The following is a 27,623-nucleotide window of genomic DNA, read 5'->3' as shown; positions in this document are numbered from 1 at the left end:
TAACCAGAACTTAATTAATATATACCTTGAATTAATATTACATACTACATTAAGTACTGTTAGAACTTTACAACAATATAATTCTACTTATTCCCCTCTTGTTCACTGTGCTATTGTTGGCATGTATAAACACCAAAATGCATTATTATTATATATGCATTCATCGATTGCCTTTAAAAAAACACAGGAGACAAGAAAAAAGTCTTTGATATTAACCCATATGTTTCCAATTTCCGGTATGCTTTTTTCCTTTACATAGATATGAGTTTCCATCTGGTATCATTTTCCTTAAACCTGAAGAGTTTACTTTGGCATGCTTACAATGTGTAGTATCAAGTCTGCTGGTATCAAATTTCCTCAGGCTTTGTTACCTGAAAATGTCTTTATTTATTTATTTATCTTTTTATTATTATTTCTTTTAAAGATTTTATTTTTTCCTTTTTCTCCCCAAAGCCTCTCCAGTACATAGTTGTATATTCTTCGTTGTGGGTCCTTCTAGTTGTGGTATGTGGGACTCTGCCTCAGCGTGGTTTGATGAGCGGTGCCATGTCGGCGCCCAGGATTGGAACCAACGAAACACTGGGCCGCCTGCAGCAGAGCGGGCGAACTTAATCACTCGGCCACTGGGTCAGCCCCTGAAAATGTCTTTATTTTACCTCCATTGTAGAGGGAAATTTTCTTCAGTACTCTAAAGATATTCTATTGTCTCTTGGTGTGCATTGTTTCTTATACTATCAGTTGTCAGTATTCTCACTGCTTTCCTCTCCTATATGTAACGTGTTTTTCCTCCATGTACTTTTGAAGTTTTCTCTTAATCTTCATTTTTGTGCCGTTTGACAATGTAACAATTTCTCATTTGACAATTTGACAATGAGTCTATGTACAGTTTTCCTGTGTGTTTCCTGTTTGTTTTTTTTAATTCAACAACAACAACAAAATATATATTTTTTTCATCAAATTCAGGAAACGCTTGGCTATTGTGTGTTCAAAAATTTTTTTTCTGCTCCGATATCATTTTCCTCTTCGTTTGGACTTTAATTACACGTTAGACTATTTGATATTGTTCTACAGGCCACTGGGACTCTATTTTTTTCAGACTTTATACTCTTTATGCTTAGTTTGGATAATCTCTAGTGTTCTACTTCAAGTTCATTTATCTTTTCTTGTGCAATCTCCAATCTGCTGTTAAGTCTATCCAATGAATTTTACATTTCAGATGAAAGAGTTTTCAGATGTAAATCTTCCATCTATTTATTTAAAAATAGCTTCCATTGCACCGCTGGGCTTCCACATCTGTTCACACATTAAATCCAAATTTTCATTTACATCCCTAAAATATTTATAATATTTTGTACAGCTGTATATTTTCTTTGTCTGCTAATTCCTACATCTGTGTCATCTCTGAGTCTTTTTCTTTAGTCTATTTCACTTTTTCCTGATTATGGGTCACATTTTCCTGCTTCTTGATTGTACATTTGACATCACGAATGCTACATTGTTGAGCCTCTAAAATTTGTTGTCTTCCTTTAAAGATTAAGTTTTTTTCTGGTAGATAGCAAATTTATTGGATGATCAGTTTTATCTTACTAGAGTTTCTTTTTAGCTTTGTTAGCCCTTATGCTAGAGTTAAAGTAGCCCTACAATAAAAAATATGTTTTCTTTCTGAGCTTTCACCTCATTGCTCTGAGTCTTCAGTGAGGTTTCTCCAGTCTGGCTGCTTGGAACTCCAATCACTCCTAGAAATGTACAATATCCAGAATATCGCATCAGCTTCGAACTTCTCCGTGCATGGGAAGCCTTATATTTGGCCAGAATCAAGGAGTAATCAAGGTAATTTCTAGAACTCCTTCTCTACATAGCTGCTTCTCCATTATCATACCCCACAAATTCTAGCTGCTTCTTCAGCCTCAAATTCCAATCACTGTTTATTTCATCCAATGAGCCTTTGCCCTCTGTTTGGTGTCTCTTTCTTTAGGCCACAGTTAGGAAAATTTCCCCAGGAAAAAATCTGGGGCAAATGTGCACTATATGTCCACTACTTGAAAAGTTGCTTTATGTATTTTTCCAGTTTTATGATTGATTACAGTGGATGGGAGGATGATATCCTCTATTGCATCATGGCCATAACTGGAAGTAGAATGTGGGAGGAAGCAGTTTTCATATTCACATGTCCCTTTGTGATCATCATCCTAAGTACAGAGAAATGGGACCCAGCCTATGATACAAAAGAACAACAAATTATGCAACATAACACATAGGTGCTAAAATGAGTAGTACATGTTAAAAATCCTGTTGGCATTCACACATTCGTGCCACAGTATTTACTGAGTGAGCATTTTGACACTTCTAGGTTTGGGTATGCGAAAATTTGTTCTAGGTTCTGGATTTGTGAAAACAAAAAGCAATCTATGTATTCAGATATCCAAGATTCCAGCAGTGCATCTTGGGTCATTGGAGTTGAGAGGAAAAGGCTGTTGATTAGGGTTTGTCAATGATAATTTTGGGAAAGAAATTTGACTTGAATTAAAGAGTAGGCTTGGGTGCAACTGGTCAGAAAGAATAGAGTAAGGAATTGGCATGGTATATTGCTATTCATAATAGAATGTGTGGAATTAGCGATTCACTAAGTAGAAGAGAACCAGATTATGGAGTGTCTAGAAAGCCTAGCATACAATCTTCATAGAAAATGAGAAACCACTGCAGTTTTATAAGGTATGAGGAACAGCGTGAAGGAAGACTAGTCTGCCAGACTAGTATTCAGAAATACAGGATGGTTCATTTTCTATATACAGAATGTTGGAAACACAATAAAGAGCCCATCAAGAGTAGAAGTACAGAGGATAATGACTTTTAGGAATTAATTCATCAAAACCCTGATTCTCTGGAAAATATTTTTTTTTGGAGAGAAACTACAGTGGAGTTAGTTGCAAAACTTGACACACATAGAGACCCAGTTTGCTGTAAAGCATAATCTGTGAGAGAGATAAGAATGTGGGCCTATCTGTACAAGCACAATGTGGCTATAAGAATAATTTGATTACAGTCAGCAAAACTGAGAGGGTTTACTGATAACGTTTAACTTTTTTCTGGGGAAGGAAAAGGTAAGATGAACTTAGGGCTCTAACTTTAAGATATTAAAGTGTGGTTTGGCTTCTCTGAAAACTTCAGTATGGAAAAATAAGAAATTAGAGCAAGAATTCTGATAAATGAACTTTGGCTTATCTCTCTCAGTTACAGAACATATGACTCACTTTTTCTCATATGGTACCAAGTTTTTTGGTTTGTTTTTTAACTTGATTTTGTTTCAAAACCGACTGCTGTCTAAGACTGGAAATTTAAATGTGTCCCTGAGAAAGACACAATTCATACATAAGATCAATTGTGTGGGCCTGGAAAATAAGACACACAAAAGAAAGGGTCATATTTGCTTCAATACAAAAGACTTCAAAAATTTTGAAACAGAATTAAATTTTCACAATACTCTTGTGATTTGCCCCGAGTAACAAGAGTTGAAGCTGTCTCCTTGTCTGAGACTGTAAATCATCACTCATTGGAAAATGTGTTAAGAAAGACATTAGAAGATTGCAAAACTGAGTTGCTGGCCAAGCTGCGGGTAGTTGGTAAGAGTTAGGTGTCTGGGATGAGAGCTAAAAGGAAAGTACTTATTTTGAGCTTTCAGAAGAGAGAAGGGATTGGGAAGATGGAGGGAGTAGGAGGCTTTGTGAAGATAGTGACTGATGAGCTGGGCCCCGAAGGTCAAGCAGGATAGGCCAAGAGAGGAAGTTGCCTTTTTTGCAGAGTGAGGGTGGAAGACAGATGTAGAGGTGGGAAAATTGGGACCTGGTAAAGAAATGTCAACAAGTTGTGTTAAGGGAATTTGTGGCTTACAGTTAAGGCTGGACTGAGGCTGTACTGTAAAAGACCTCCAAAGGGGTCTTTATCTTTCAAGACAGTGGCTCCAAAAATGTTTCCAAAAAAACCCGCCACATCTTTACTCTTCTTACATGAAAAGTCCTCTGATATTTTCTATTCCATTTTATTCTTCACTGTTTCATTTATAAAGAATTCTGGCATGACACATGAAAGGAATTACATATTCTCTTAAGAGATCAAGAGCCACCTGGCAAACACTGCTCTAGTGAAATTAATCTAGAAACTAATCTAGAAATTAATCTAGAAATCTAGTGACTGAGCTGAGGAACAGAGAAGGGCTTTAGGAGTAGAACCGAACAGGTTGCACAGGATAACTAGAGGGGAAGAGACAGGGAAATCTAGTTTGGGTGGTTATTGTGGACACCAGGGGAAACACTTGTTGAATTAATGAATGTAGAGTAAGCAAGGTCACTGCAAAACACGCTGAGGAGAGGGAATGAGAGAATGATCTAAGATGATGAGAGGGGAAATGAAGAAATGCACGCAAGACATATGTGGAGGAACAAATACGATTTTTAAAAAAAATCTGTACATGTATTTATGTATGTATAAACATTGAATTAGTCATAAATAAAATTAAAGAAGCTACATGAAAAAATTGCCTCAAAAACTTTTTGAAATAGTATGAGTAAATCTAAGCTACTCAAAAGCCAACTAGTAATGCAATGGAAAAATTCATATGGCCTTAGGAGAAAAGGAAAGAAAGATTTGTTTAATGTCTACTACGAGGCAGGCATTAATATGTGCAGTTTCTCATGTAATCCTCACAACTCTGTCTAATAAATATTGATGTCCTTATTCTACAGATGAGGAAACTGAGGCTCAGAGAGGTTAACAGCTTTTCCAAAGTCGAAGAGGTAGTCAGATCAAAAGTTGACATCTGGACCCAGGTGTTTCTGGTTCTAAAGCTTGGGCTTTATTGATAGCGCAAAATTCCAATTATAAAAAAACTTACAGGGGCCGGCCTGGTGGCACAGTGGTTAAGTGCGCACGTTCCGCTTTGGTGGCCTGGGGTTCGATGGTTCAGATCCCGGGTGCGGACACGGCACCGTTTGGCAAGCCATGCTGTGGCAGGCGTCCCACATATAAAGTGGAGGAAGACGGGCATGGATGTTAGCTCAGGGCTAATCCTCCTCAAAAAAAAAAAGTTACAATTTATTTTTAAAAGAATAAAGTGCATTCTATTTCAGTACACAGCACTTTTCAAACCAACTTGTAGTTTCATAATAACTCTTCATAATCCACCCTTGAGTATTTACAGAGGAGAAATAAAGATTTACAATTTAATGACAGATAATGCTTGAAAAAATAATTTTTAAATTTAACTTTAAAACTGCTGTGGTAGTTACAATTGGATGCAGGAGCCAAATATTCTAAAAATGTTAATTAAAAAACAATAAAAAAGCCATTTCAAGAACAGCTGGGAAACTGTCCATTTCTTTAATCATCTTTTCTCCCAACTGATTCCACATGGGGAAATAAACAAGTCATACATTATTTTAATGTAAAATACCAACATGAGCAGAGCTAGAAACCTTAGCCAGAGCTGGGATTTCAAAGGGAAGGCACTAGATTTAATGCCAAACTTGGAAAAATGACTAAATTGGAAATTTCAAGAAAATACACATAGTAAAATGCATATATTTCAGTAACAGCTCAAAATTTTCATTAATATTTTAATGTCAGATCATTTTCAAGCTGGATGCTTTAGGAACTGCAAAAACTATCATGCCCTTTTTGTGAAATGAAGGATTTTGCCTTCTATATTTCTTAAAGTGTCTGTATCTTCATTTATCTAAATCCTATATACAAACTTCTTTTCCAAAATATTACATTGGCAGATTATGTTGTTTGGAGCTGGGTTCTAAAGACAAACACTACAAATAACCCTTTGAAACAAACAGCAAACGACAACCAGACAGTTGCTACAGATAGGCACAGAAATATTTTGCTTCGGTGTGGGAATAAGAGCCCCCATCCACAGGGGGTCAAGCTCAGGTGTTCTCTTCTGGCAGCTTTGGAGTTTGATGCACCATCACCTACATCCTTCCGCAAAAGCAATTGTCTCAGCAATCTAGCAGATATTGATTTCTGTCCCCCAGGTTCTACAGACTGAAACTAAAGCTTGGAACCTCTTAGTAAATGTAGCACTAGTCATCAATTTAAATATACCACCAGGATGGCAAGAAGCAGGAGTACCTCGGAGGCCATCTCTTAGAAGCATTTTCAGAGATGATGTGTGTTTCCAATGGATACGGCACATAAGATATATTCCCCCAACTATATAATCGTATATGATTCTATAAAGAATCATATAATCTTCTGAATTTGGATAACTCTAAGGTGAAACATATCAAATGTATCAGACCCCAATTCTGTGGGCAACAAATCTCCCTTAAAATTCCCATCGTAGTCATGCCTGCTCTGTTGGGTGTGAGGAAACCCATGGTGTGGGTGATTTAAAATATAAGTAAAGCCAACACAGAAGTGGTACTAAACTTTTATCCAGTCAGGACTCACAGATCTATTTCAGATCAATCTTAAGAGACATTTGCTCTCGTAGGACATCACTGTTGTTGTTTCTACAGTTTAAAATAATCCTAATTTGGTGTCTCCAGGTCTTTTAGCGGAAAATTCCTTATCTTTGTGATATACATATATACATCATTATCTATATTATTTATTATACAAATAAGATTATGTATACATAATATGTATGTGTATTATTTTTTCTATTATTCCAGCTAAACTTTTAGAAATTATTAAAGGAAAATTTTTCTGATACTGGTTAAAGAAGGAAGGGAAGACACCCTCAAGGGACTGAAAGTACTACTGCGATAGGGTTTTGCAGTAGAGGAGAGAGATCCGGCTCAACTCCATTTATAGCCAAGGAGCAGGGTGGTGTCAGTGGATGGAAAATTACTAAAAGGAAACACCAAGGGTAAGGGGATTAAACTGGCTAAACTGACTTGACAGGGTTCTTGCTGCAGGCAGGCCAGGGTGATCAGATGCCAAGGGTAGGGGATGAGGAATTTGATCAGATGAGGGGCCGGGTCGGGGGTGAGGGGGCGATTTTCCCTAAACTGACCCAGCAAGTTCTCGCTAAAACTGGATTAAGGAGGCCTAGGATGGAACTCATGGGTGGGGCCTCCAGAAGAAGTGGGCTCAGAGGAGCCTGACTCAGGTTTGCTGAAGGAGAGTCTTGGTCAAAATTCAATTTAAAATAATTATTACTTGTAAGGAAAAACTGACCAGAAAGTAGTTCATTAAATATTCCCCTCTCAAAACAACACAGAGATATAAACTATACAAACTGTTAGATCTACCACCACCAACACCAAAAATGATTGAATGCTTGCTGTGTGTCAGGCCCTATACCAGGTCTGGGACTAAAAGTTGGATAAGACACATTCTGTCCCTGATACAATGTAGCAATTGAAACTGGCAATTCTTAAATCAATGACAAAAATGATGCCATTATAGAGCAAGAGCCTTGATAGTTTCTTTAAAAGACAATACAAGAAGAAAAAAAAATTCCCCTTCAATCAAGACCCTTCTTTTCTTCTGCTCTTCCGACACCCCCCTGCTCAGCCCCTAGCTTTCCCGGCCTCGCTCGCTCCGCACCCCCAGTTCGCAGGAACTTCTCAGTCCTATCAGCTGGGCCCCTCTGCAGCCCACGCGCCTTCGGAGCCCACTGCGCCTGCGCACAGTCGGTCTTACCCGCCAGCAGGGGGCAGGCCAGGATTTTCTGTTGTCCACGGCCGGGCCCTGGCACCCCTCTTTTCCGGCTTTTCTCCTAGCTCCGGTCTGGTTACGCTTCCTTAGCAAAGGGTTACCCTTGGCAACCGGAGGACGCGGGCCGGCGGGCTTGGTTTCCCGGGCAGTCCTCGCACCTGCTTGGGGTCGGAGGCACAGGCCAAACCATGTCGGAGATCCTGTGCCAGTGGCTCAACCAGGAGGTGAAGGTGTCCCAGACCGTGAGTGAGTGACACGGCCGGGGGCGAGGGGCGAGCCGGGTGCGGAGCCCTGAATGCGGCGCGCTGATGCCAGGTGGCGGGGAAGGCGCGGGCTGCGCAGGTGGGGTGCCTGCGGGGCCTGGCAGCGCCCCGGGTCGGTCCTGTGGCCCGCTCCACCCCAGCCGTCGCAGGGCTTCTCGCATCCCCACTCTGCCGCTCCCTGGTTAACCATCATCACAGTGGGCCCACCCCCGCAGTCTCTGAACTGCTGTGTGGTTCTAAGCAACCAGAGGGTTTAGGGAGGGTTCCCTAGCTCCTATGGAGAGAGGAATTTGCTGTACTCTGTAGTCTGGTCCCGACATTACCCCGCTTCACATCCTCAGAAACATGGTGTGCTGGCAAGCCAATGAAATATGAAACCGTTAAGTCAGCTACTACTAGATGTGTGCCCCTGAGCAAGTTACAACACCTTCTCTGAGTATTTCCTCCAGTGTAAAATAGATCCAATCATACTTTCCATACCTAACAGCCGAGCAGGAGAGAGTGTATGTGAAATGAGTTAGTGAAGAAAATTGTTAACATTTACAAATTTTGGCTATTTTAGCTCAAAATTTACAAACATTAGCTATTTCTGACCACTGTTGACTCTTGCCCACAGCTGACCTTATTCACTGACCTAATTTTATTCCAACCGTGAAGTTGCCACCCAAAGTTTCTAAATCCCAGAACCACAGAGGCAGTTTGACATGCTGGCAATTTCTATGACAGCTCAGTAATTCCAGCACAGCGCTATACTCCATCTCTACTTCTTTCCGTTGTTTCTTCAAGAGGAGTACGTTTTCCAGCTGGTATGGATTTTGCGCAAGGCAAAAGGTTTTCAGCCCAAATCATTTCAGTCTGTTTTCCCAGAAGCACCCTTGCATAATGCCAGCTTGCCACCAGTGGTGTAATAGTGTCAACTCAACCTTAGGTCATCCACAGAACTTGCTAGACTAGTAGCGTTTCTGCAGAGGCAAAGTGTTTATCATCAGCATTAGGGTCTTTAACATTGGAGCACCTCCAGTTGCATTTCTTGAGGCATAAACCCTGGATTCTTTCTTTACCAAACCACCACCCACACACTCCCTGGGAACAACAATAAATTCTTTCCCAGGATTCTGTGATCATCCCATTGTGTCTCTGACTATTTCTCACCTAAAATATGATGCCGATCTCAGGACAATGTTGAGCAGTTTTCTTTTCTTGTTCCCCTCTCACCATAGGAGCCAAAATGCAATATCGTGCCCTTAAGTCAGACTCTTCAAAGAAAAGCAGTTACAGCTTGCTGAGTTTACTTCAGGTCATTTACTTGATTAGTAAAAACCAAACCCTTTGCCCAAGTCCCCAGGCCTCTACTGCATATTGAAACACTTTCGAGAAGAATAAATAAAATTAATAAGAAACTTAAAAACAATAGTATGCCATTATAATTGTAATCAGTTTTTGGAATTTTGGTTTTGAGAGGAGGAGGAAGAATTACTTCATTCCGTGAAGATTAAAAGACTGGAGACTTTTAAAGTAAGAACTTTAACAACATAAGCTATGAAGGGAAAATTCCCGAAGTCTGCTTCCCTGAAGTGTAAATCTGGAAGCTGTAGAAGAGACAGCTGCAGTACTCTACCTCCCATTCACTAGCAATACATGCTCATTTCTTGATCCCAACTGCTCAGAAGAGTCTAAAGAGAGAGACAGTCTCTGAGGTAACCAAATTCCATATTGTAAAAGGCTTTTCAGACTCTAGGAAACACACTCAACCGTGTTTGGAAACAAACAAGATAGGATCTGCACACCCAAGGGAGCACACTGCCAGTTGTTGATTCCCGTTGTTAGATAAGTCATTCATTCTGTGGTGTACAGTGGAAAGCTTTGAATGATTTATACAAACTATCATGGAAGGACTTTTACATGGGTGAAACTTCTGGGGAAAGTAATTTGGCGATTTCTGGATAAGGGGCGTGTTAAGAGCAAGGACTTAGAAGTTGGACTGCCTGGGTTCAAATCACTTATCTACCACTCACTAGCTAGTGACCTTGGGCAAGTTATTACCTAAATTTCCTCGTACTCAAGGTAAGAGTAATAATAATACTTCATTGAGTTGTGTCAAGGTTAAATGAGATAATCATTGTAAGCATTTAGACTAGTACTTGTGACATAGTAAATGCTAAATTTCACTTTTCAGAAACTATCATACAAAAAGGAAATCAGTACCTAAGGATGTGCGAATAAGGATGGTTTATTGCTACATGTATTGTAGGGTCAAAAAGAAAAAGGGGGACTAAAGTTTCTTTTTGTAGGGACAAAAAGAAAAAGAAGGAAATCTGAATTTCCTTCAACTGTGGAATACTTGGATGAATCTGTATCCATGCTATGGATTGTTATGCAATTAGAAGGAAGGAGCTAGGTGCTATAACTTTTGTCCTAAAGGGTATTCATGTATTTTTGTCAAGTGAAAAAATTATAGCTTTTTGTGGCTAGTATAATTCCGTTTTTGTACCAATTAGGAACTACACACAGACACAGAGATGCACACAAACATATACATATATGAATAGGTATGTTTGTTTATAGGAGCATAAAGAAATGTGTGGAGACACATATACTGGACTGTGGCCGTGTACAGAAATCTTCATATTGCGGTTTGTGTAAGCACAGAGAAAAGTATGAAAGGATTTAAACCAGTGTATTGGTGTTGGTTACCCTGGGGAAGGAGAAGATTGCTAACTTTTCTTTATACATCCATGTTATTTGATTTGTTGCTTATATTGCCTTCGTGATTTGAAAGGAAAATTCAATATGGCATAATAAATAAAAAAATAAAAAAAGGAGATTTAACTTCACCTGACAAAATAGGGGAAAAAGAGATTTAACAATCTAGTTGAAATATAGTAAACGTCTTATCATAAAATATTGTGAGGGGTTATATAAGAGTTATTTTCTCAAATGAAGTTTATAGATTGAAGAATAATAATAATAAAATTTATCCCTTATTGAACACTTAGGTACTTATACCAGACCCTGTGCTAAGCCCTTTACATAGGTTTTCTTATTCAATCCTAAAAAGAGAACCCTAAGTGGTACTGTCCCAGATGAACAGATGTGTTGAAGAGGCTGAGAGGGCTTGCTAATGTCTTCAGGGTCACTCAGCTAGTAGGTCCTAGAGGTAGAATTTGAAGCCAGATCTTTGACTTGTGCTCGTAGGCACTATATTGTATATCAGAGTTTATACTTAGGGACTGTATTTTTAAAAACTCAACTCTCCAAAATGTTTTCATTTTATATACTCCTTTTATAAGGATTATTGTTCAATTTGAAGCCACAAGAAGTACAGAAACTCCACCACCCAGGCATGTTGTGATGTCCCAGGGCATAACTCAATTGCTAGATGGTTCACTGGCAAAAGAGGATTTATTAGCGTTTGTTTAGAAGTGGTTCAGTCCCTATGTTCCTTGCTGGGACGAAGAAAACAGGATGAGAATGCCAAGTGAGTGCATTTGCTGCCTTGATGAGGCTGGAAAATGATTCATTCTTTGGAGAGGCAGCTAAAGCCAATTGATTTCTGGATTATTCTGAAAGGCAGATGTCAATTTGGATCAAGCATATTATATTGAATTTTGTGTTGCCTGGACTGCCCTGAAATCAGCAGTAAAGAAAATGAACTCCAATGATCCTCCACTGAGAGTAGTCTCCCTCCAGTTAATGAGGTTCCTGGGAGTCACCAGAGACTTGATTAGTCTCAACATAAGAAGATGCAAATCTGTGTTACCGAAGCTAAAGATCTTCAGTGAGTTAAATTTAACTAGTCCTAAACTAGGCTGTATAATAATGCTCAGATGTGTATGTTAATGAAATGTCTTCTAATACAAAAGGTTGCTCAACACAAAATTACATCTGAAATTCAAGCAATTATTTTTATAATGAAAAATAAGCAATGTAGAGTGATTTTACTGAAATATTTGCTGTAAAATTCTTTAAGAATTCTCAGTTATTTTCAAGAATAAAATTGCCTCTGTTTTACAAAACTTATGAATTCCCCATAAGGAGAAACTGACATCAGAATATCATAACAAAACATTCTCCATAAATGACTAGAAGCTTTCAGATTCTGTGAATTTATTGTACAGATCAGATCATTTGTGAAGATGGATGTACAAGATCGTCCATGTTCTTCTGGATTCTGAGTATGGCTATACTGAAAATTGTAAATACCTTTTTATGTATATTTTAATTGTTTCAATAGTCTTAAAATTGTTATCAATAGTAACAGAGATATAATAAAGAAAAAACTGGGTTTGAGAAAGTTAAATATCTCTAGGTGTCAATTTTGTAGTATCCAAAGAAGAAATAGTAGTCCCCAGGCCCCAATTTTATGCCCTGAGAAGTAATAATGATGATTGCTCTGCATTTGGGAGGGTATCAAAATGAGACTGCAAATGGAAGGCATTTACCCACAGCACCTAACGTCTATACTAGATCTGCGTACTCAACATTATTTCAACTGCGTTTCTGTCTCTCACTTTAGAATAATGCTTAGTAGTGCCTGTCACATAATTGGCACTTAGTAAGTAATAGTTTATTACGTGAGAGTATATGGGTGAGAGAAAAGTAAAATATTGTTTTAGGCTGAGCCTAATGGATTTGGTCATCTTTAGAAGGTTACTCTGGTATTTTGATCCTCAAATGGTGGTGTCAGAATCTCTGTTTTATTACTTTAAGCTAATTCTTAGGAATAAGTTTATGCTAACTGAAATTTCATTTGGCTGATTTTATAAGCCAGAGTACCAGTTTATCATGAGGAAAAGGATAGCAGAATAGCCTATACCTGGAAGTGAACATGATGTACCATCTTGATGGGCTGGTGTACTCAGGAGAAGACAAAATTTATAGTTCAGATTGCTCACTGACAATCCAAAATTACATATTACCAACAGACCGCTCAAATCAAGCTAATATTTGGTGTGTTTTACTTATCTGCTCTAGAGATATTTTATCTAAATAGTGGTGACGGGTTAGATTAGGTTAGAGTCAGCTTCCCTCCTCCTGCTCCCCCAGTGTATGGGTAAATCATACTGTTGAGTGTTATTTTCCAGTATTACCACTGCTCCAAAAGCTTCTGAAATTACAAGATTTGTGTGTTCTTCTTTCACTACAGCAAATCTCTACTCTGAATAAAGTCAATTAGGACATCCCAAGGTTAGAGTTTATATGATGTGTAAAAAATTCAAATAGACAAATTGTGAGTTTTAAGAGATATCTATGCTCCTTGTTAATTTTTTTATAAGTAGGTTTTCACAGGTGGCAAATTTTGTCCTTTTATAGTAAAGCTTAGTGTTTTGTTTTAGAGAGTGCTATTTTCCGCTATTTGTCCCAAATTTTAGGAGCATTCTTTATTTGGGTCCCCCTGTGCACTAACTATACTTTGTTGATTAGGTCTTATGTCCAGACCTTTTCAAAAGTATCAAATTTTATTTTAAGAAAAGAATAGAGATCTCAAAATATCCTATTGAATATTTATTTATATGCAGTATTTTGTAATATATTCTGTGACCTTTAATTGGCTGTGACCTTCCATATCATAGAGTCATATAACTTTAGATATGAAAAAGAATCTTAGACATAATTTAATTCTTCTTTGGCATGTGAAGTAACTAAATCAGATATGTTTAGAGATTTGTTTAGGGTCATGCAACTAGGCAGTGTCCAGTTAGCGGTACATGCCAGATATGTTGACTTTTACTTCATTCCTCTTTTAACCTGGTGTCATTACACCACACATTTTCTCATACTTCAGCCCCCAGGGTCATTAGGAAATATATTGCTTCTCATGTAATGAGATTTTGATATTTTCTGGCTAGTTCAGCAGCATTTTCCTAAATTAAAACTTGGCTTCCCTTGACTAGAAATTGAGACAGCTAATCTAATAGCAGAAGGCTGTTGTGTACATCAGTGTCAAAATTTTAAGATATGAAGTCCCAAGAAAAGAATGCCACTCAATATTTTAATCATTACAGGAATTTATAATAATAATTTAGGTATTTTGTTTCAGACAGTAAATATTGAGAATTATGATTAAGTCTTCAAAGGAGAAGATTGTGAATGCTGATCATCCTGTTCTTATACTGGAGGAAAAGAAATTATCAGTGTCCTCCAGTCAAAGACCGCAGGAACACCTGTAGTTAGACAAAGTTAGGTTTATTGACTTGTTGCAACACGGGGGGAACTGTGGGGCATTTCAGTAAGAGGGTGTTAGAAAGGACTTATAGCATTTGGGCTTACGTTAAGTATTTTTTGAGGAGCGTTCAAGGAAGTGATGCTTTGCTCTGAATTGGATCCTGTCAAGAAGTATAGGCAACTCTATGGTTGGGTATCTTAGTAAATCTTATCTAGGAAGCAGGGGAGAATAAAAGAAGACAAAGCCATGATTGGTAAAAAAGCAGCAACTACTCATATTCGCCAGAATGGGGGGATGTTTGGTCATTTTTGTGTTTTGGACAATATTGTTTTTGTCTGAGTACAGACATGATTACAGAGGGATGTTGTTTTTGTCTTGATCCATCAGGGTCACAGAGTGACCTTGTCTGATGTTGGTGTGCTGTGAAATTGATTGTGTTCAGCCCGAGAATGTCAAGGCCTAGCTGTGAGTTCTGGGCCAGCCCCTAGGAACCCAACGCCTGATGGGGCCAAGCCGGTTCCCAGCCATCAGCAGCTGCTTTTCCTTTTTCTTAAATGAGAATAAGGTTGTTTGGATTTTTGATTGTGGTTCCTAAAGCAGGCTAGATCTTTGATCTTTCAGTAAAGGAGGAGCAAAGGCCGCTGAGCATAGAATGTATAAGCCTACAGACCCTTATCTATAATTCTAAAATCCAAATATCTCTGTATTTATTTGGTGGCAAAACTTGACCAGAAATGCTGTGATGCTATGTTTAGTGTTGATTTCTCCCACTGAAATGTTTTGCTGTAGAAATCCACTGTCTTTTATTACACGTGCTTCTGGTGGGAGTGTTGTAGCTTATCTGGGCCTAAGGGTGGGTTTGCATCTGAATTTAGGGACAATGTCAAATATCTGCCGAGTGTTGAATTACCTTTTAAATAAGGATGTTTGTACTATAGTTGTTGAGGATCTATTATTGAGCTTATGAATTGTGTAATTAATATGACCTGTTGTCTTAAATTACCAGGCAGTAATAATAACAATAAAAATTGTCATTGAGCCCTTACTACATGTCAGGAATTTTGCCAACCACTTTACATGCAATATCTCATTTAATTCTCAAGTCAACTCTTATGAGGTGGAACCCAACACTCTCCCTCTTTTAAAGATGAGAAACTTAGACTATATAATTGCCCAAAATCCAGTGGCTTATAAATGGTCAAGGAGTCGAACCCAGGGAATCTTTCTCCAGAGCCTGTGTTCTCTTCATTACCATTTTAGAACATAGAAGGCTTATCTCCTTTATGTGCTTTCTCCAGCTAGCTCAGGCCCATTTGGTGGAGAAGCACATGGACCATTTCATCTGCTGTCCCAGCCCAATATAGACCTTTCACAAAGTCCACATCAAAGATTTCAGCAAAAGAAACCTTAATGATAGGGATCAGACCTGTGGCTTGGAGGTCTGGTTGGAGTTGGTTGGCGTGGAGATTGGAGGCATCGTTGAGTTGTTATTGAACAGCCTTTTCCCAGATGTAAATCATGTTAGTGCTCAGGATGCAGATCATCACTGGGCTGCCATGGTTCATTTATTTCTCATATTCTTCCTGTTCCTTGTCCTGGAGTTAGCTTGTTCTCTGCTTTCCCATAGGAAATTCTGATTGTTAGTGCAAATTTACCTTTAGAGGTGGCCATCACGAAATTAGTCATGGTTATTCAGGAACATTTAGTTTGAAGAAAAATATGATAAACCAAAGGGGGGTGAAGCATCTTTTTTTTTTTCTTTTTTTCTTACTGTTTCTCTTCTCCCACCCATCTCACTTTCCCTTTCTCATTCTCTCTCTCTCTGGCTTCTTATCTCTTTTCATACTTTTAAATCTGTATTTTCCTAGCTTATATACTTTTTCTTCATCTTTTTCTCTCCTAATTTCTTGCATGTATTCTTTTTTCTTCTCTTTTATTTTTTCTACATTTTTTCCCTTTGTTACTTTTGTCATTTGCAATAGTTCTTCACTCATGATTCCCTTTTCTGTTCATGTAGCACACAGTAAGTCTGAAGTGTCCTATACATACAAACCTGCAGAAAGGTATTTTGTACTTGATTATTTGTAGTGAACTACCTGACAATGAAATAATAAGTGTTTACTGTTCTTCTTTGACCTTTATATCCATAAACCTCTCTATTTTATCCATATAAGAATTGCCTTATTAATATGTCTTGCCATTTCAAAGGAAGTGGATTATGATTTTATTTTTCTAGTGACCTTTTGTAGCAAACAGTTTGCTACAGACCGTTTGCTTGCTACATTGAACGTGATGGGATAGGGTACAGTTATTCCCCAGTTATTCACAGGCTAGGCTTCAGGCATTCGATCAACATGAACAACAGGCATAGCGCGAAATCCCAAGGGAGTAAGAGGGGGAATGAGACTACCTGGAGGCAACACAGAAACAGTTTCTGAACAAAAAGCAGTAGTCTTTAGACTGCTTAATAGAAATCCATAGTCTGGCAATGGCTATATGTCCAATGGCTCTTCAGAAAACTAAGATGAAGATAGGGATGGGCTGAGGAAGAGAGAAGGGAAAAAAGCAGAAAGAAGGGAGCAACAAACAGCCAGAGCAGCCCAGATGGCACAGTGAGGACAGTGGTGGCAGCCAAGCCCAGGGAACAACATTGGTGGCCGGCAGTCGTGGGTCTTTGAGGGAAGGAGAAAGCGGCAGTGACTCAGGAGGAGGAGATGGCACACTTCTGCCCTTTGGAGGCTGAAGGAGCCATTTGGGTTTGAGTTGCTTCCAAGACAACTACTCCATGAAGCCAGAAGACAAAGTCAATAGATTCTAATGCTAGACAGTTCAGGAGCTCATCCTGAGTAAAAGGAATCAATGGGAATAATCGATGCCTTTTTAAACTACTTCGTTATTATATTGATTCAACCTAAGAATTGGGGTATTATTAAGAATATAAAATATTTTGTGAACAAATATTGAGAGCTTTGGGCAAAATTGTGGGCTTGTGTCAGATATGCAAGATTCTTATTCTTATAGTAATGTGTAGTCTTCTGAGTAAGGTCTTAAGGTCTGGGCTTTATGGAGCTACTTGCCTCACCTCCCTGCCACCACACACCAAGTATCAGTTCTAAAAATCCAGCATTTCTGCATATTCAATTAGCCACCTTATTCTTAGTCAAATAGATAAAAGCAGACAATCTGGTATGAATGAGTTTGGGGTACTGAAATGATATTTTGACTGCTGTTGCCTAAACGACCCTAATAGAAACATGTCACAGATTTCTGGAGGATTTTGAAATCATTTGAGATGTGATAGCTTTGTCCTATGATAATATAATTTGTTTTATGTGTCGATTTTGTATGTCATCCTTGAGTACCACATAACCTTATACTTTCCACTTCACAAGAAAAATGCAAGTAACCCAAAACTAAGACATTTTTAAAGAAAGTAAATTCTATTTAACGCTTAAATTTTTTTTCTGCACTTATCCTTATGTGCTTATGTGGCAGGCATGGTACCAAGTGATGCTCATACATTACCTCTAATCTTGAAAATGGCTCTCCAAGATAGATATAGATAACAGTTATCTCTGTTCTAGAGATTAAAAACTCAGGAAGTACACAGCTGGTAAGGGGCAGGGTCAAGATTTCAACATAGATGTCTCTGGCTCCTAAGCCTGTTTTCCTCTGGGCTATCTCCATCATTGCACAGAACAACAGCTAGACCAGAGTAACACCCCCTGACCACCAAGGACGAGCTTGACTATGTACAGTACGCTTTATTTAAGAAAGTGCAGATGATTTTTGTAAAATTTCCATCGTAAAAAGGTTAAAATTAAGTCTTAATGTTTAAAGAAGTTAGATTGCACATCACTTGGCCAGAATATGCTATCATCATTCATAGGTTGTATTGATAACTAAGGTATTAGAGCGTAATTTTATAAAATATATTGAAAGTTTGTTTTTAGATCTAAGGTTATAAATTTTATTGGTTGTGTTTTGTTGAATTTGATCAGAAGCTGTCTTTTCTTTCAAAATTTCGTACGTCATCAAGTATTGATTTATATTTACTCAGGGATCTTCGTGAGACATCTAATGTTGAACTTCAGTCTTTTTATTTAGTTAAAAGATTTTCCAGAAGTATTTTCATGGCATATTGAGTTCAAGTTAAATTATGGAATTTTACTCTATGTGTCCATATTGAAAATATGTAAGCTCTATATGCAACATTATATACTTTTGATCTTTCAATCTTAATATACTTTTTAATCTATGTGTTTTAAAATTCAGGTCCCAAGTCATTTGCAAAAGCATTTTCCAGTGGCTACCTAATTGGAGAAGTTCTGCACAAGTTTGAACTTCAGGATGATTTTTCAAAATTTACAGAAAGCAGGTCAGTAAGATTATCCCTTACTTTAACAAAGGTCAAGTCTTTTGACATTTGGATGATTTTAGCCTCCCAAGTTAACTTTAAAGACTCATGAATCACAAGATCTCTTCCAAACGGAAACCAATCAAGCACATCATTGGTATGGAAATTGTTGCTTCCTCACATTGTCCAAGGACAATGTACTCCAATGCACTCCATGTTTGAACTCCCAAGGAGTACAAAAGAGAGAAAGGTACAGTTGCAGCAAGCCCTCAATTTTAGACGGGCCACATTGAGTATCTTCTACATTCCTGCAGTCTGAGGCCAGATTATTTCCTATTTTGTTAATTAGTTCTGCTTTCTTTTAAGTGAAGTGAAACAGCATACAGTGTCCTGGTCAATTAATATTTTTCTTTGTGTTTTAAAAGTATAAAATAAAACTTAACTAATAGTAAAAAAAATCCATAATATTTGTTTTTAGTAGCTTTACTGGGATGTAATTCACATACCATAATTCACCATTTTAAAGCTTACAGTTCAGTGGTCTTAAGTATATTTACGTATTTAGTATATTCACAACCATCACCCTTATCTAAACACCCAGCCTAGTACCCACTAATATATTTTCTATCTCTATGGATTGGGCTGTTCAGCATGTTTCCTATCAATGGAGTTTTACAGTATGTGGCATTTCGTGACTGGCTTCTTCCACTTAAGATAATGTTTTCAAGGTTCATTTATATTGTAGCATGCATAAGTACTTCTTCGTTCCTATTTATTTGCTGAGTAATTTCAACTGGATATGCTATATTTTTTAATAAATTCATAAATTGCTGGGTGTTAGTTGTTTCCACTTTTGCGTGTGTGTGTTTTTACATGGAAATGTTTTAATTCTTCATGGGTGTATACCTAGGAGTGGAATTGCTGGATTGTATGTCTATGTTTACATTTTGAGGAACATCCAAACAGTTTTTCAAAGTGCCTGCACGATTTACACTCACACTAGTAATGTGTGAAGGTTTCAATTTCTCCACATCCTCGTCAACACTTGTTATTGCCTGTCTTTTTGATTATAGCCATCCTAGTGAGTATGCAGTAGTATCTCATGTGATTTGGATTTACATTTCCCTAATAACTAATGATGTCATGCATCTTTTTCTGTGCTTATTAGTCATTTGTATAGCTTCATTGATGAAATGTTATTCAAATCCTTTGCCTATTTTCTTTAAATTTTTTTTTAAAGCTGTTTTTGCTTCACAGCAAAATTGCAAAATTGAAAGGAAGGTACAGAGATTTCCCATTAACTTCCTATCCCCACACATTCAGAGCCTCATTCATTATCAGTATCTGCCACCAGAGTGGTACATTCGTTACAACTGATGAACCTATATTGACACATCATCCTTGCTCAAAGTAAATAGTTTACATTAGAATTCACTCTTGGTGTTGTCCATTCTATGAATTTGGGCAAATGTGTAAATGACATGCATCCACCATTATGGTATCATACACAGTGTTTTCACTGCTCCCAAACTGGCTGTGCTCCACCTTTTCATCCCTCCCTCACCCCAACCTTTGGCAACCACTGATCTTTGCACTGTCTCCGTAATTTTGCCTTTTCTGGAATGTCATATAGTTGTAATCATATGGTATGTAGCCTTTTGGGATTGGTTTCTTTCACTTAGTAATATATATTTAAGGTTCCTCTATGCTTTTCATGGCTTGATAGCTCATTTCTTCATAGTTATGAATAATATTCCATTGTCTGGATGTGCCACAATTTATTTATCCATTTACCTGTGAAGGACATGTTGGTTGCTTCCACGTTTTGACAATTATGAAAAAGCTGCTATAAACATCCATGTGCAGGTTTTTGTGAGGACATGTTTTCAACTCCTTTGGGTAAATACCAAGGAGCACTACTGCTGGATTACAAGATTCTTTGCCTATTTTTAAATTGGATTATTTGTCTTTTTATTGTTATGTTATATATTCTGGTGAAAAGTCCTGTATCAGATAAATAATTTGCAAATATTTTTTCTCATTATATGGGTTGTCTTTTTACTTTCTTAATTATATCCTTTAGGCACAAGTTTTCTATTTTTATGAATTCCGATTTATCTACTTTTCTTATTTATATTTTTTAAATTATTGAGGTCACATTGGTTTATAACAGTGTGTAAATTTCAGGTGTACATCATTATATATTTCAGTCTCTGTATAGACTTCATCATGTTCACCACCAAAAGTCTAGTTTCCATCCATCACCATACATGTGTGCCCCTTTACCCCTTTTGCCCTTCCCCCACCCCCTTCCCCTCTGATAACCACCATTCTGTTCTCCTTATCTATGTGTCTGTTTGTTTATCTTCCACATATGAGTGAAATCATATGGTATTTATCTTTCTCCATTTGACTAATTTCCCTTAGCGTAATACCCTTAAGATCTATCCATGTTTTCACAAATGGCATGATTTCATCTTTTTATGGCTGAGTAGTATTCCATTGTGTGTGTGTGTGTGTGTGTGTGTCTCTTCTTTATCCATTCATGTGTTGGTTGGCACTTGGGTTGCCTCTGAGTCTTGGCTATTGTGAATAATGCTGCAGTGAACATAGGGGTGCATATATCTTTTTGAATTAGTGTTTTCATGTTCTTTGGATAAATACCCAGATGTAGAGTAGCTGGATCATACGATATTTCTATTTTTAATTTTTTGAGAAATCTCCATACAATTTTCCATAGTGGCTGTACCAGTTTGCATTTCCACCAGCAGTATATAAGGATTTCCTTTTTTCCACATCCTCTCCAACACTTGTTATTTCTTGTCTTAATAATAGCCATTCTGACAGGTGTGAGCTGATATCTCATTGTAGTTTTTATTTACATTTCCCTAATAATTAGTGACGTTGGACATCTTTTCATGTGCCTATTGGACATCTGTATGTCTTCTTTGGAAAAATGTCTATTTGTATCCTCTGCCCATTTTTTGATTGAGTTGTTCACCTTTTTGTTGTTAAGTTGTACGAATTCTTCATATATTCTGGAAATTAACCTCTTACTGGATATATGATTTGCAAATATTTTCTCCCTGTTGATGGGTTGTCTTTTCATTTTGTTAGTGGTTTCCTTTGCTATGCAGAAACCTTTGAGTTTGATGTAGTCCCATTTTTTAATTTTTTATTTTGTTTCCCTTGCCTGAAGAGACATGGTATTCAAAAAGATACTGCCAAGACCAATATCAAAGAGTGCTCTGTATATGTTCTCTTCTAGGAGTTTTATGGTTTCAAGTCTTATAGTCAAGTCTTTAATCCATTTTGAGTTAACTTAGGCAAGAAAAGGAATAAAAGGGATTCACATTGGAAAGGAATAAATAAAACTGTAACTATTTGCAGATGACATGATTCTATACATGGAAAACACTAAAGAATCCACCAAAAACTACTAGGAATAATTAATGAATACAGTAAAGTTTCAGGGTACAAAATCAACATACAAAAATCACTTGCATTTCTATACACTAACAATGAACTAGCAGAAGGAGAAATCAAGAATACAGTCCGGGGCTGGCCCAGTGGCGCAATGGTTAAGTTCGCGTGTTCTGCTTCTCAGAGGCCTGGGTTTGCCGGTTCAGATCCCCGGTGTGGACATGGCACTGATTGGCAAAAACCATGCTGTGGTAGGTGTCCCACATATAAAGTAGAGGAAGATGGGCACGGATGTTAGCTAGGGCCAGTCTTCCTCAGCAAAAAGAGGAGGATTGGCAGTAGTAGTTAGCTCAGGGCTAATCTTCCTTAAAAAAAAAGGAATACAGTCCTATTTAAATCACAACAAAAAGAATAAAATATCTAGGAATAAATTTAACCAAGGAAGTGAAAGACCTATACACTGAAAACTATAAAACATTATTGAAAGAATTGTAGAAGAGAAAAAGAAATGGAAAGACATTCTGTGCTCATGGATAGGAAGAATAAATATAGTTAAACTGTCCATATTATCTAAAGCAATCTACAGATTCATTGCAATCCTAATGACATTTTTCATGGGAATAGAATAAAGCATCCTGAATTTTATATGGAACTAGAAAAGACCTTGAATAATAATCAAAGCAATCCTGAGAAAAAAGAGCAAAGATGGAGGCGTCACCCTCCCTGAATTCAAAATATACTAAAAAGCTATAGTAATCAGAACAACATGATACTGGCAGAAAAACAGACACACATATCAGTGGAACAGAATTGAGAGCCCAGAGGTAAACTCACACATCTATGGACAGCTAATTTTCGACAGAGGAGCCAAGAACATACAATGGAGAAAGGAAAGTCTCTTCAATAAATGGTGTTGGGAAGACTGGACAGCCACATGCAAAAGAATGAAAATAAAGCATTATCTTACATCATACACAAAAATAAACTCAAAATGTGTTAAAGACTTGAATGTATTTTTTCTTTTGTCCCTTGTGCTTTTAGTGTTACAGGCGTGCCTCAGAGAGATGGTGGGTTTGGTTCCAGAACACCACAATAAAGCAAATATCACAATAAAGCAAGTCACACAAATTTTTTGATTTCCCAGTGCATATAAAAGTTATGTTTACACCATACCATAGTCTATTAAGTGTGTAATAACATTATGTCTAGAAAAACAATGTGCATATTTTAACTAAAAAAATACTTTATTGCTACAAAATGCTAATCATCATCTGAGCCTTCAGCGAGACATAATCTTTTGCTGGTGGAGAGTCTTGTAAAAAACACAATATCTGCACAGCCCAATAAAGCAAAGCGCCATAGAAAGAGGTATGCCTGTATATGCGGGGAAAACACTGCCCACTTCCAGGTCACAAAGATTTACTCCTGTATATATGTTCCCTCAAAGTTTTATAACTTTAGCTCTTACATTTAGGTCTATGATCCACTTTGTGTTAAATTTTTCTATGTATGAGGTAAGAGTCCAACTTTAATATTTTCATGTGGCTATCCAGTTTTATTAGCACCATTTGTTGAAAAGGCTCCTCTTTCCCCGTTGAATGATCTTGGCACCTTCATCAAAGATCAAATGACCATAAATTTTTAGGGTTAATTTCTAGATTCTCAATTCTATTCTGTTGATTTGTATGTCTATTATTATGCCAGTACCACACTGTATTTATTAGTGTAGTTTAGAAATAAATTTTAAGATTGGGAAACGTAAGTACTTTAACTTTGTTCTTTTTCAAGTTTGTTTTGGCTATCCTGGGTCCTTGTGCATAGCCATTGAATTTTATGATCATTTTATCATTTTTGCAAAAAATGGAGCTGGGATTTTTATAGGGATTACATTGAATTTGCAGAAGAATTTGGGGAATATTGCCATCTTAATGATATCACATCTTCTCATCCATGAACAAAGGATGCCTTTACTTTCTTGGATCTTCTTTAATGTTCTTCAATAATGTTTTATAGTATTCTCTATGTAAGTCTTGCTCTTCTTTTGTTAAATTTATTCCTAAGTATTTCATCATTTTGATACTATTTTAAATGATTTTCTTAATTTCAGTTTTAGTTTATTCGTTTCTAATGTATAAAATACAATTAAATTTGTATATTAATTTTATATTCTGCCATCTTGCTGGACTTGTTTTTTAGGTTTAATAGTTTTTCCTGAGAATTCTTTAGGATTTTCTACATGTAGATCTTGTCATCTGCAACTATAGTTTTATTTCTGTACAGAAAATAGATAAAGAGGAAATAATCAAAATTTTAAACTTTTGTGCTTCAAAGGATACCATTAAGAAAGTAAAAAGGCAACTCACATAATGGGAAAAATATTTGCAAATCATTTATCTGTTAAGGAACTTTTCTCCAGAATTTATAAGTAACACAACCCATCAATAAAAAGACAAATCACTCAATTTAAAAATGAAGGATTTGAATTTACTTTCCAATCTGAGCCTTTTATTTCGTTGCTTTCCCAGTTGCCCACACTAGAACTTCCAGAACAATGTTGAAGAGAAATGGCAAGAGCAAACATTCTCGGCTTGTTCTAGATCTTAAGGGAAAAAACATTTAGTCTTTCACCATTAAATAGGATGTAGCTTTGAGTTTTTTGTAGAGGTTCTTTATCATGTGAGAAGTTTCTTCTATTTGTAGTCTGAGTGTTCTTATCGTGAAAGGGTGTTGGATTTTGTCTAATGATTTTTCTGCATCAATCAATATGATCATATAGTTTCTATATTTTATTCTATTAATATGTTGTGTTACATTGATTGATTTTCAGTTGTTAAACCAACCTTGCATTCCAGAGGTAAATCACACTTGGTCATGGTATATAGTCATTTGTATGTGTTGCTGGATTTTGTTTGCAAGTGTTTTGTTGAGGACTTTTCCTCAAAAAAATTCATAAGTAATAATGGTCTGTACTTTTCACTTAGTTTAGCTTTATAATTATTGCTTTATGAGAATTAAATAGAATAAAAGAGTTACAAACAAAAATATATTTATACTGTCTTTTATATTTCCTATGTAATTATCTTTGCTGGTGGTGTTTATTTCTTCATGTGGATTTGAGTTATTGTTTAGTGTGTTTTCATTTCAGCTTTAAAGGCTTCCTTTAGTATTTCTTCTAGGGGAGGTATTCTGACAAGAAATTCTCTTAGTTTTTGTTTATCTGGAAATATCTTAATTTCTCCTTCAATTTTGATGGATAATTTTGCCAGATATAGAATCCTTGGTTGGCACTTTTTTCTTTCAGCACTTTAAATATGTCATCTCACAGCTTTTGGCTTCCATAATTTCTTTTTTTTTTTCTTTTGAGGAAGATTAGCCCTGAGGTAACTGCTGCCAATTCTCTTTTTTGCTGAGGAAGACTGGCCCTAAGCTAACATCTGTACCCATCTTCCGTTACTTTACATGTGGGACACCTACCACAGCATGGCTTGCCAAGCAGGTGCCATGTTCACACCCGGGATCTAAACCTGGTGAACCCCTGGCCACCAAAGCAGAACGTGTGCACTTAACCGCTGCATCACCAGGCAGGCCCCTGGCTTCCATAATTTCTGATAAGAAATCTGCTGCTTATTTTATTGAGAATCCTTTGTATATGATGACTTGTTTTTCTCATGCCTCTTTTATGATTCTCTGTTGGTCTTTGTCTTTCTACAGTTTCACTATAACATTTCTAGGTGTGGATGTCTAACCTATTTGAAGTTCAGTGAGCTTCCTGGATGTGTATATTCATGTATTTTATCAAATTTGTGAAATTTTCAGTCATCATTTCTCCAAATATTCTTTCTGCCCCTTTCTCTCTCCTCTCTCCCTCTGGGACTCCCATTATGTGTATGTTGGTATATTTGATGGTGTCCCACCAGGCTCTGAGGCTTTGTTGATTTCTTAAAATAAACTTTTTATTTTAGAATAGTTTTAGATTTACGGAAAAATTACAAAGATAGTACAGAGAGTTTTCATATTGTCCACATCCAGTTCTCCCAACTGTTAACATCTTATATTGGTATGGTACATTTGTTACAATTTTTACCTAATATCTTTTTTGTTGCAGTATCCCATCCAGGACACCACATTACATTTAATAGTCATTTCTCCTAAGGCTCTTTTTGGCTGTGATAATTTATCAGACTTTCCTTGTTTTTGATGAGCTCTACAATTTTAAAGAATTAAAAACTGGTCAAGTATTTTGTAGATTGTCCCTCAGTTAGAAATTGTCTTAAATTCTTCAGATGCTTAGAATGGGTTTATGTGTTTTGAGAAACTGTTCATTTTTCTTCATTCTTTTTTCTTTCTGTTCCTCCTCTGAATAGTTTCAATTGACCTGTCTTTGAGTTTGCTGATTCTTTCTTCTGCCAACTCAAATCTGCTGTTGAGCTATTCTAGTGAATTTTTAAATTTCAGTTGTACTTTTCAGCTCCAGAATTCCACTTCATTCTTATTTTTATAATTTTTATTTATTTGTTGATATCCTCTTTTTGTTGAGATATTGTTTTCATACTTTATTTTAATTTTTTAAAATGAATTTTTAAAGTTTTCTTGAATATATTTATAATAGTTGATTTAAGATCTTTATCTAATAAATCCAACATCAGGGCTTCCTCAGAGTTTCTGTTGACTTTTTTATCCCCTGTGTATGGATTGTACCTCTTTGTTTCTCTGTGTGTCTCATGATTGTTGAAAATGGACATTTAAAATAATATAATGAGGAAGCTCAGATTATCCCACCTCTCCCAGGTTTGTTATTTGTTTTTATTGTTGCTGCTGCTGCTACTTTTTGTTTGTTTAATGACTTTCCTGGCCTAATTATGGAAATTCTGTATTCCCAGTTGTGTACAGCAACTGAAGTCTCTGCTTACTTGGCTTAATGGCCAGCAAATGAACAGAGGTATTTTTAAATGTCTTGAACCAATAAGTCTTTCTTTGCTGAGCAACTGTGAGTTTGTTGAAGTATGGCTTCAACACTTTCCAGTTTACAACTCTGCCTTAGCCTTTACTTCCTGCTTATATAGGATCAAGGTCAGCCAGAGGTGAGAGATTTGGGCTTCCTTGTATCTTTCCTGGGCATCCACCCATTCCTACACATACATATTGCATTCTAGATCCCTAGGACTATGTCAGAGCTTTTCAAAACCCTGAATGGACATTTCATTCTTTGATCTTCCTTTTAAGTTTTTGAGCAGGCTCTTTTTTTGCTCCAGCTGCCTAAGGTATCTGTGGTCTTAAACAGTTGTCACTGATTGCTTTTTACTAACAACCTGGGAATAGGGCTTTTTCTAGTGATTGAGCCCTTTGGTCAAATTAATGACAAGCCCTGTGATTGGGGATTTTTCATGGAGCTGCCAGACTTGTCAAATAGTGACAGTGTTCAGAGGATAGGACTTTTTGAAGAGCTTTAAATCTGTCTGTCTTCTCAGATAGCTGCTAGCTGCTAGTTTTACAGCTTCTACTGTTGCAAAGCTGCTGGGTTTGAAGGCTACCGAGGAGCTATGGAGAAGGGAATGGAAATAGGGCAAGTTAAAATGACTAAAATCTCTCTGTTTTTACTGAGATTAAGTTTTTTTCCTGGATAAATGCTTCTTAGATTGTTACAAACCTTTTGCTAATTTCTAGAGTTATGAAAAAGTTGATTTTACAATTTTGATTGGTTTTCTTCAAAGGTTTTTCTTTTTAAGGATTTTTATTTTTTTCCTTT

The 27,623-nt window shown here is 36.9% G+C and overlaps 1 protein-coding gene across 1 annotated transcript in view; it reads left to right on the top strand.

Moving 5' to 3' along the window:
* The first annotated feature begins 7,778 nt into the window (after window positions 1-7,778).
* The window catches only part of SPEF2 (sperm flagellar 2), a 176,448-nt gene continuing 156,603 nt past the window's right edge, over window positions 7,779-27,623 (top strand). The window contains exons 1-2 of the mRNA XM_046671896.1: window positions 7,779-7,914; window positions 18,373-18,475. Of these exons, the coding sequence (XP_046527852.1) occupies window positions 7,857-7,914; window positions 18,373-18,475 (161 nt within the window). The 5' untranslated portion in view covers window positions 7,779-7,856. The remainder of the gene's footprint in view (window positions 7,915-18,372; window positions 18,476-27,623) is intronic.

The sequence above is a fragment of the Equus quagga genome, chromosome 9, assembly GCF_021613505.1.
Source record: "Equus quagga isolate Etosha38 chromosome 9, UCLA_HA_Equagga_1.0, whole genome shotgun sequence".
Classification (NCBI taxonomy): Eukaryota; Metazoa; Chordata; class Mammalia; order Perissodactyla; family Equidae; genus Equus; species Equus quagga.
Note: the sequence above shows the minus strand (reverse complement) of the source record. Positions and strands in the feature narration are given on the sequence as shown.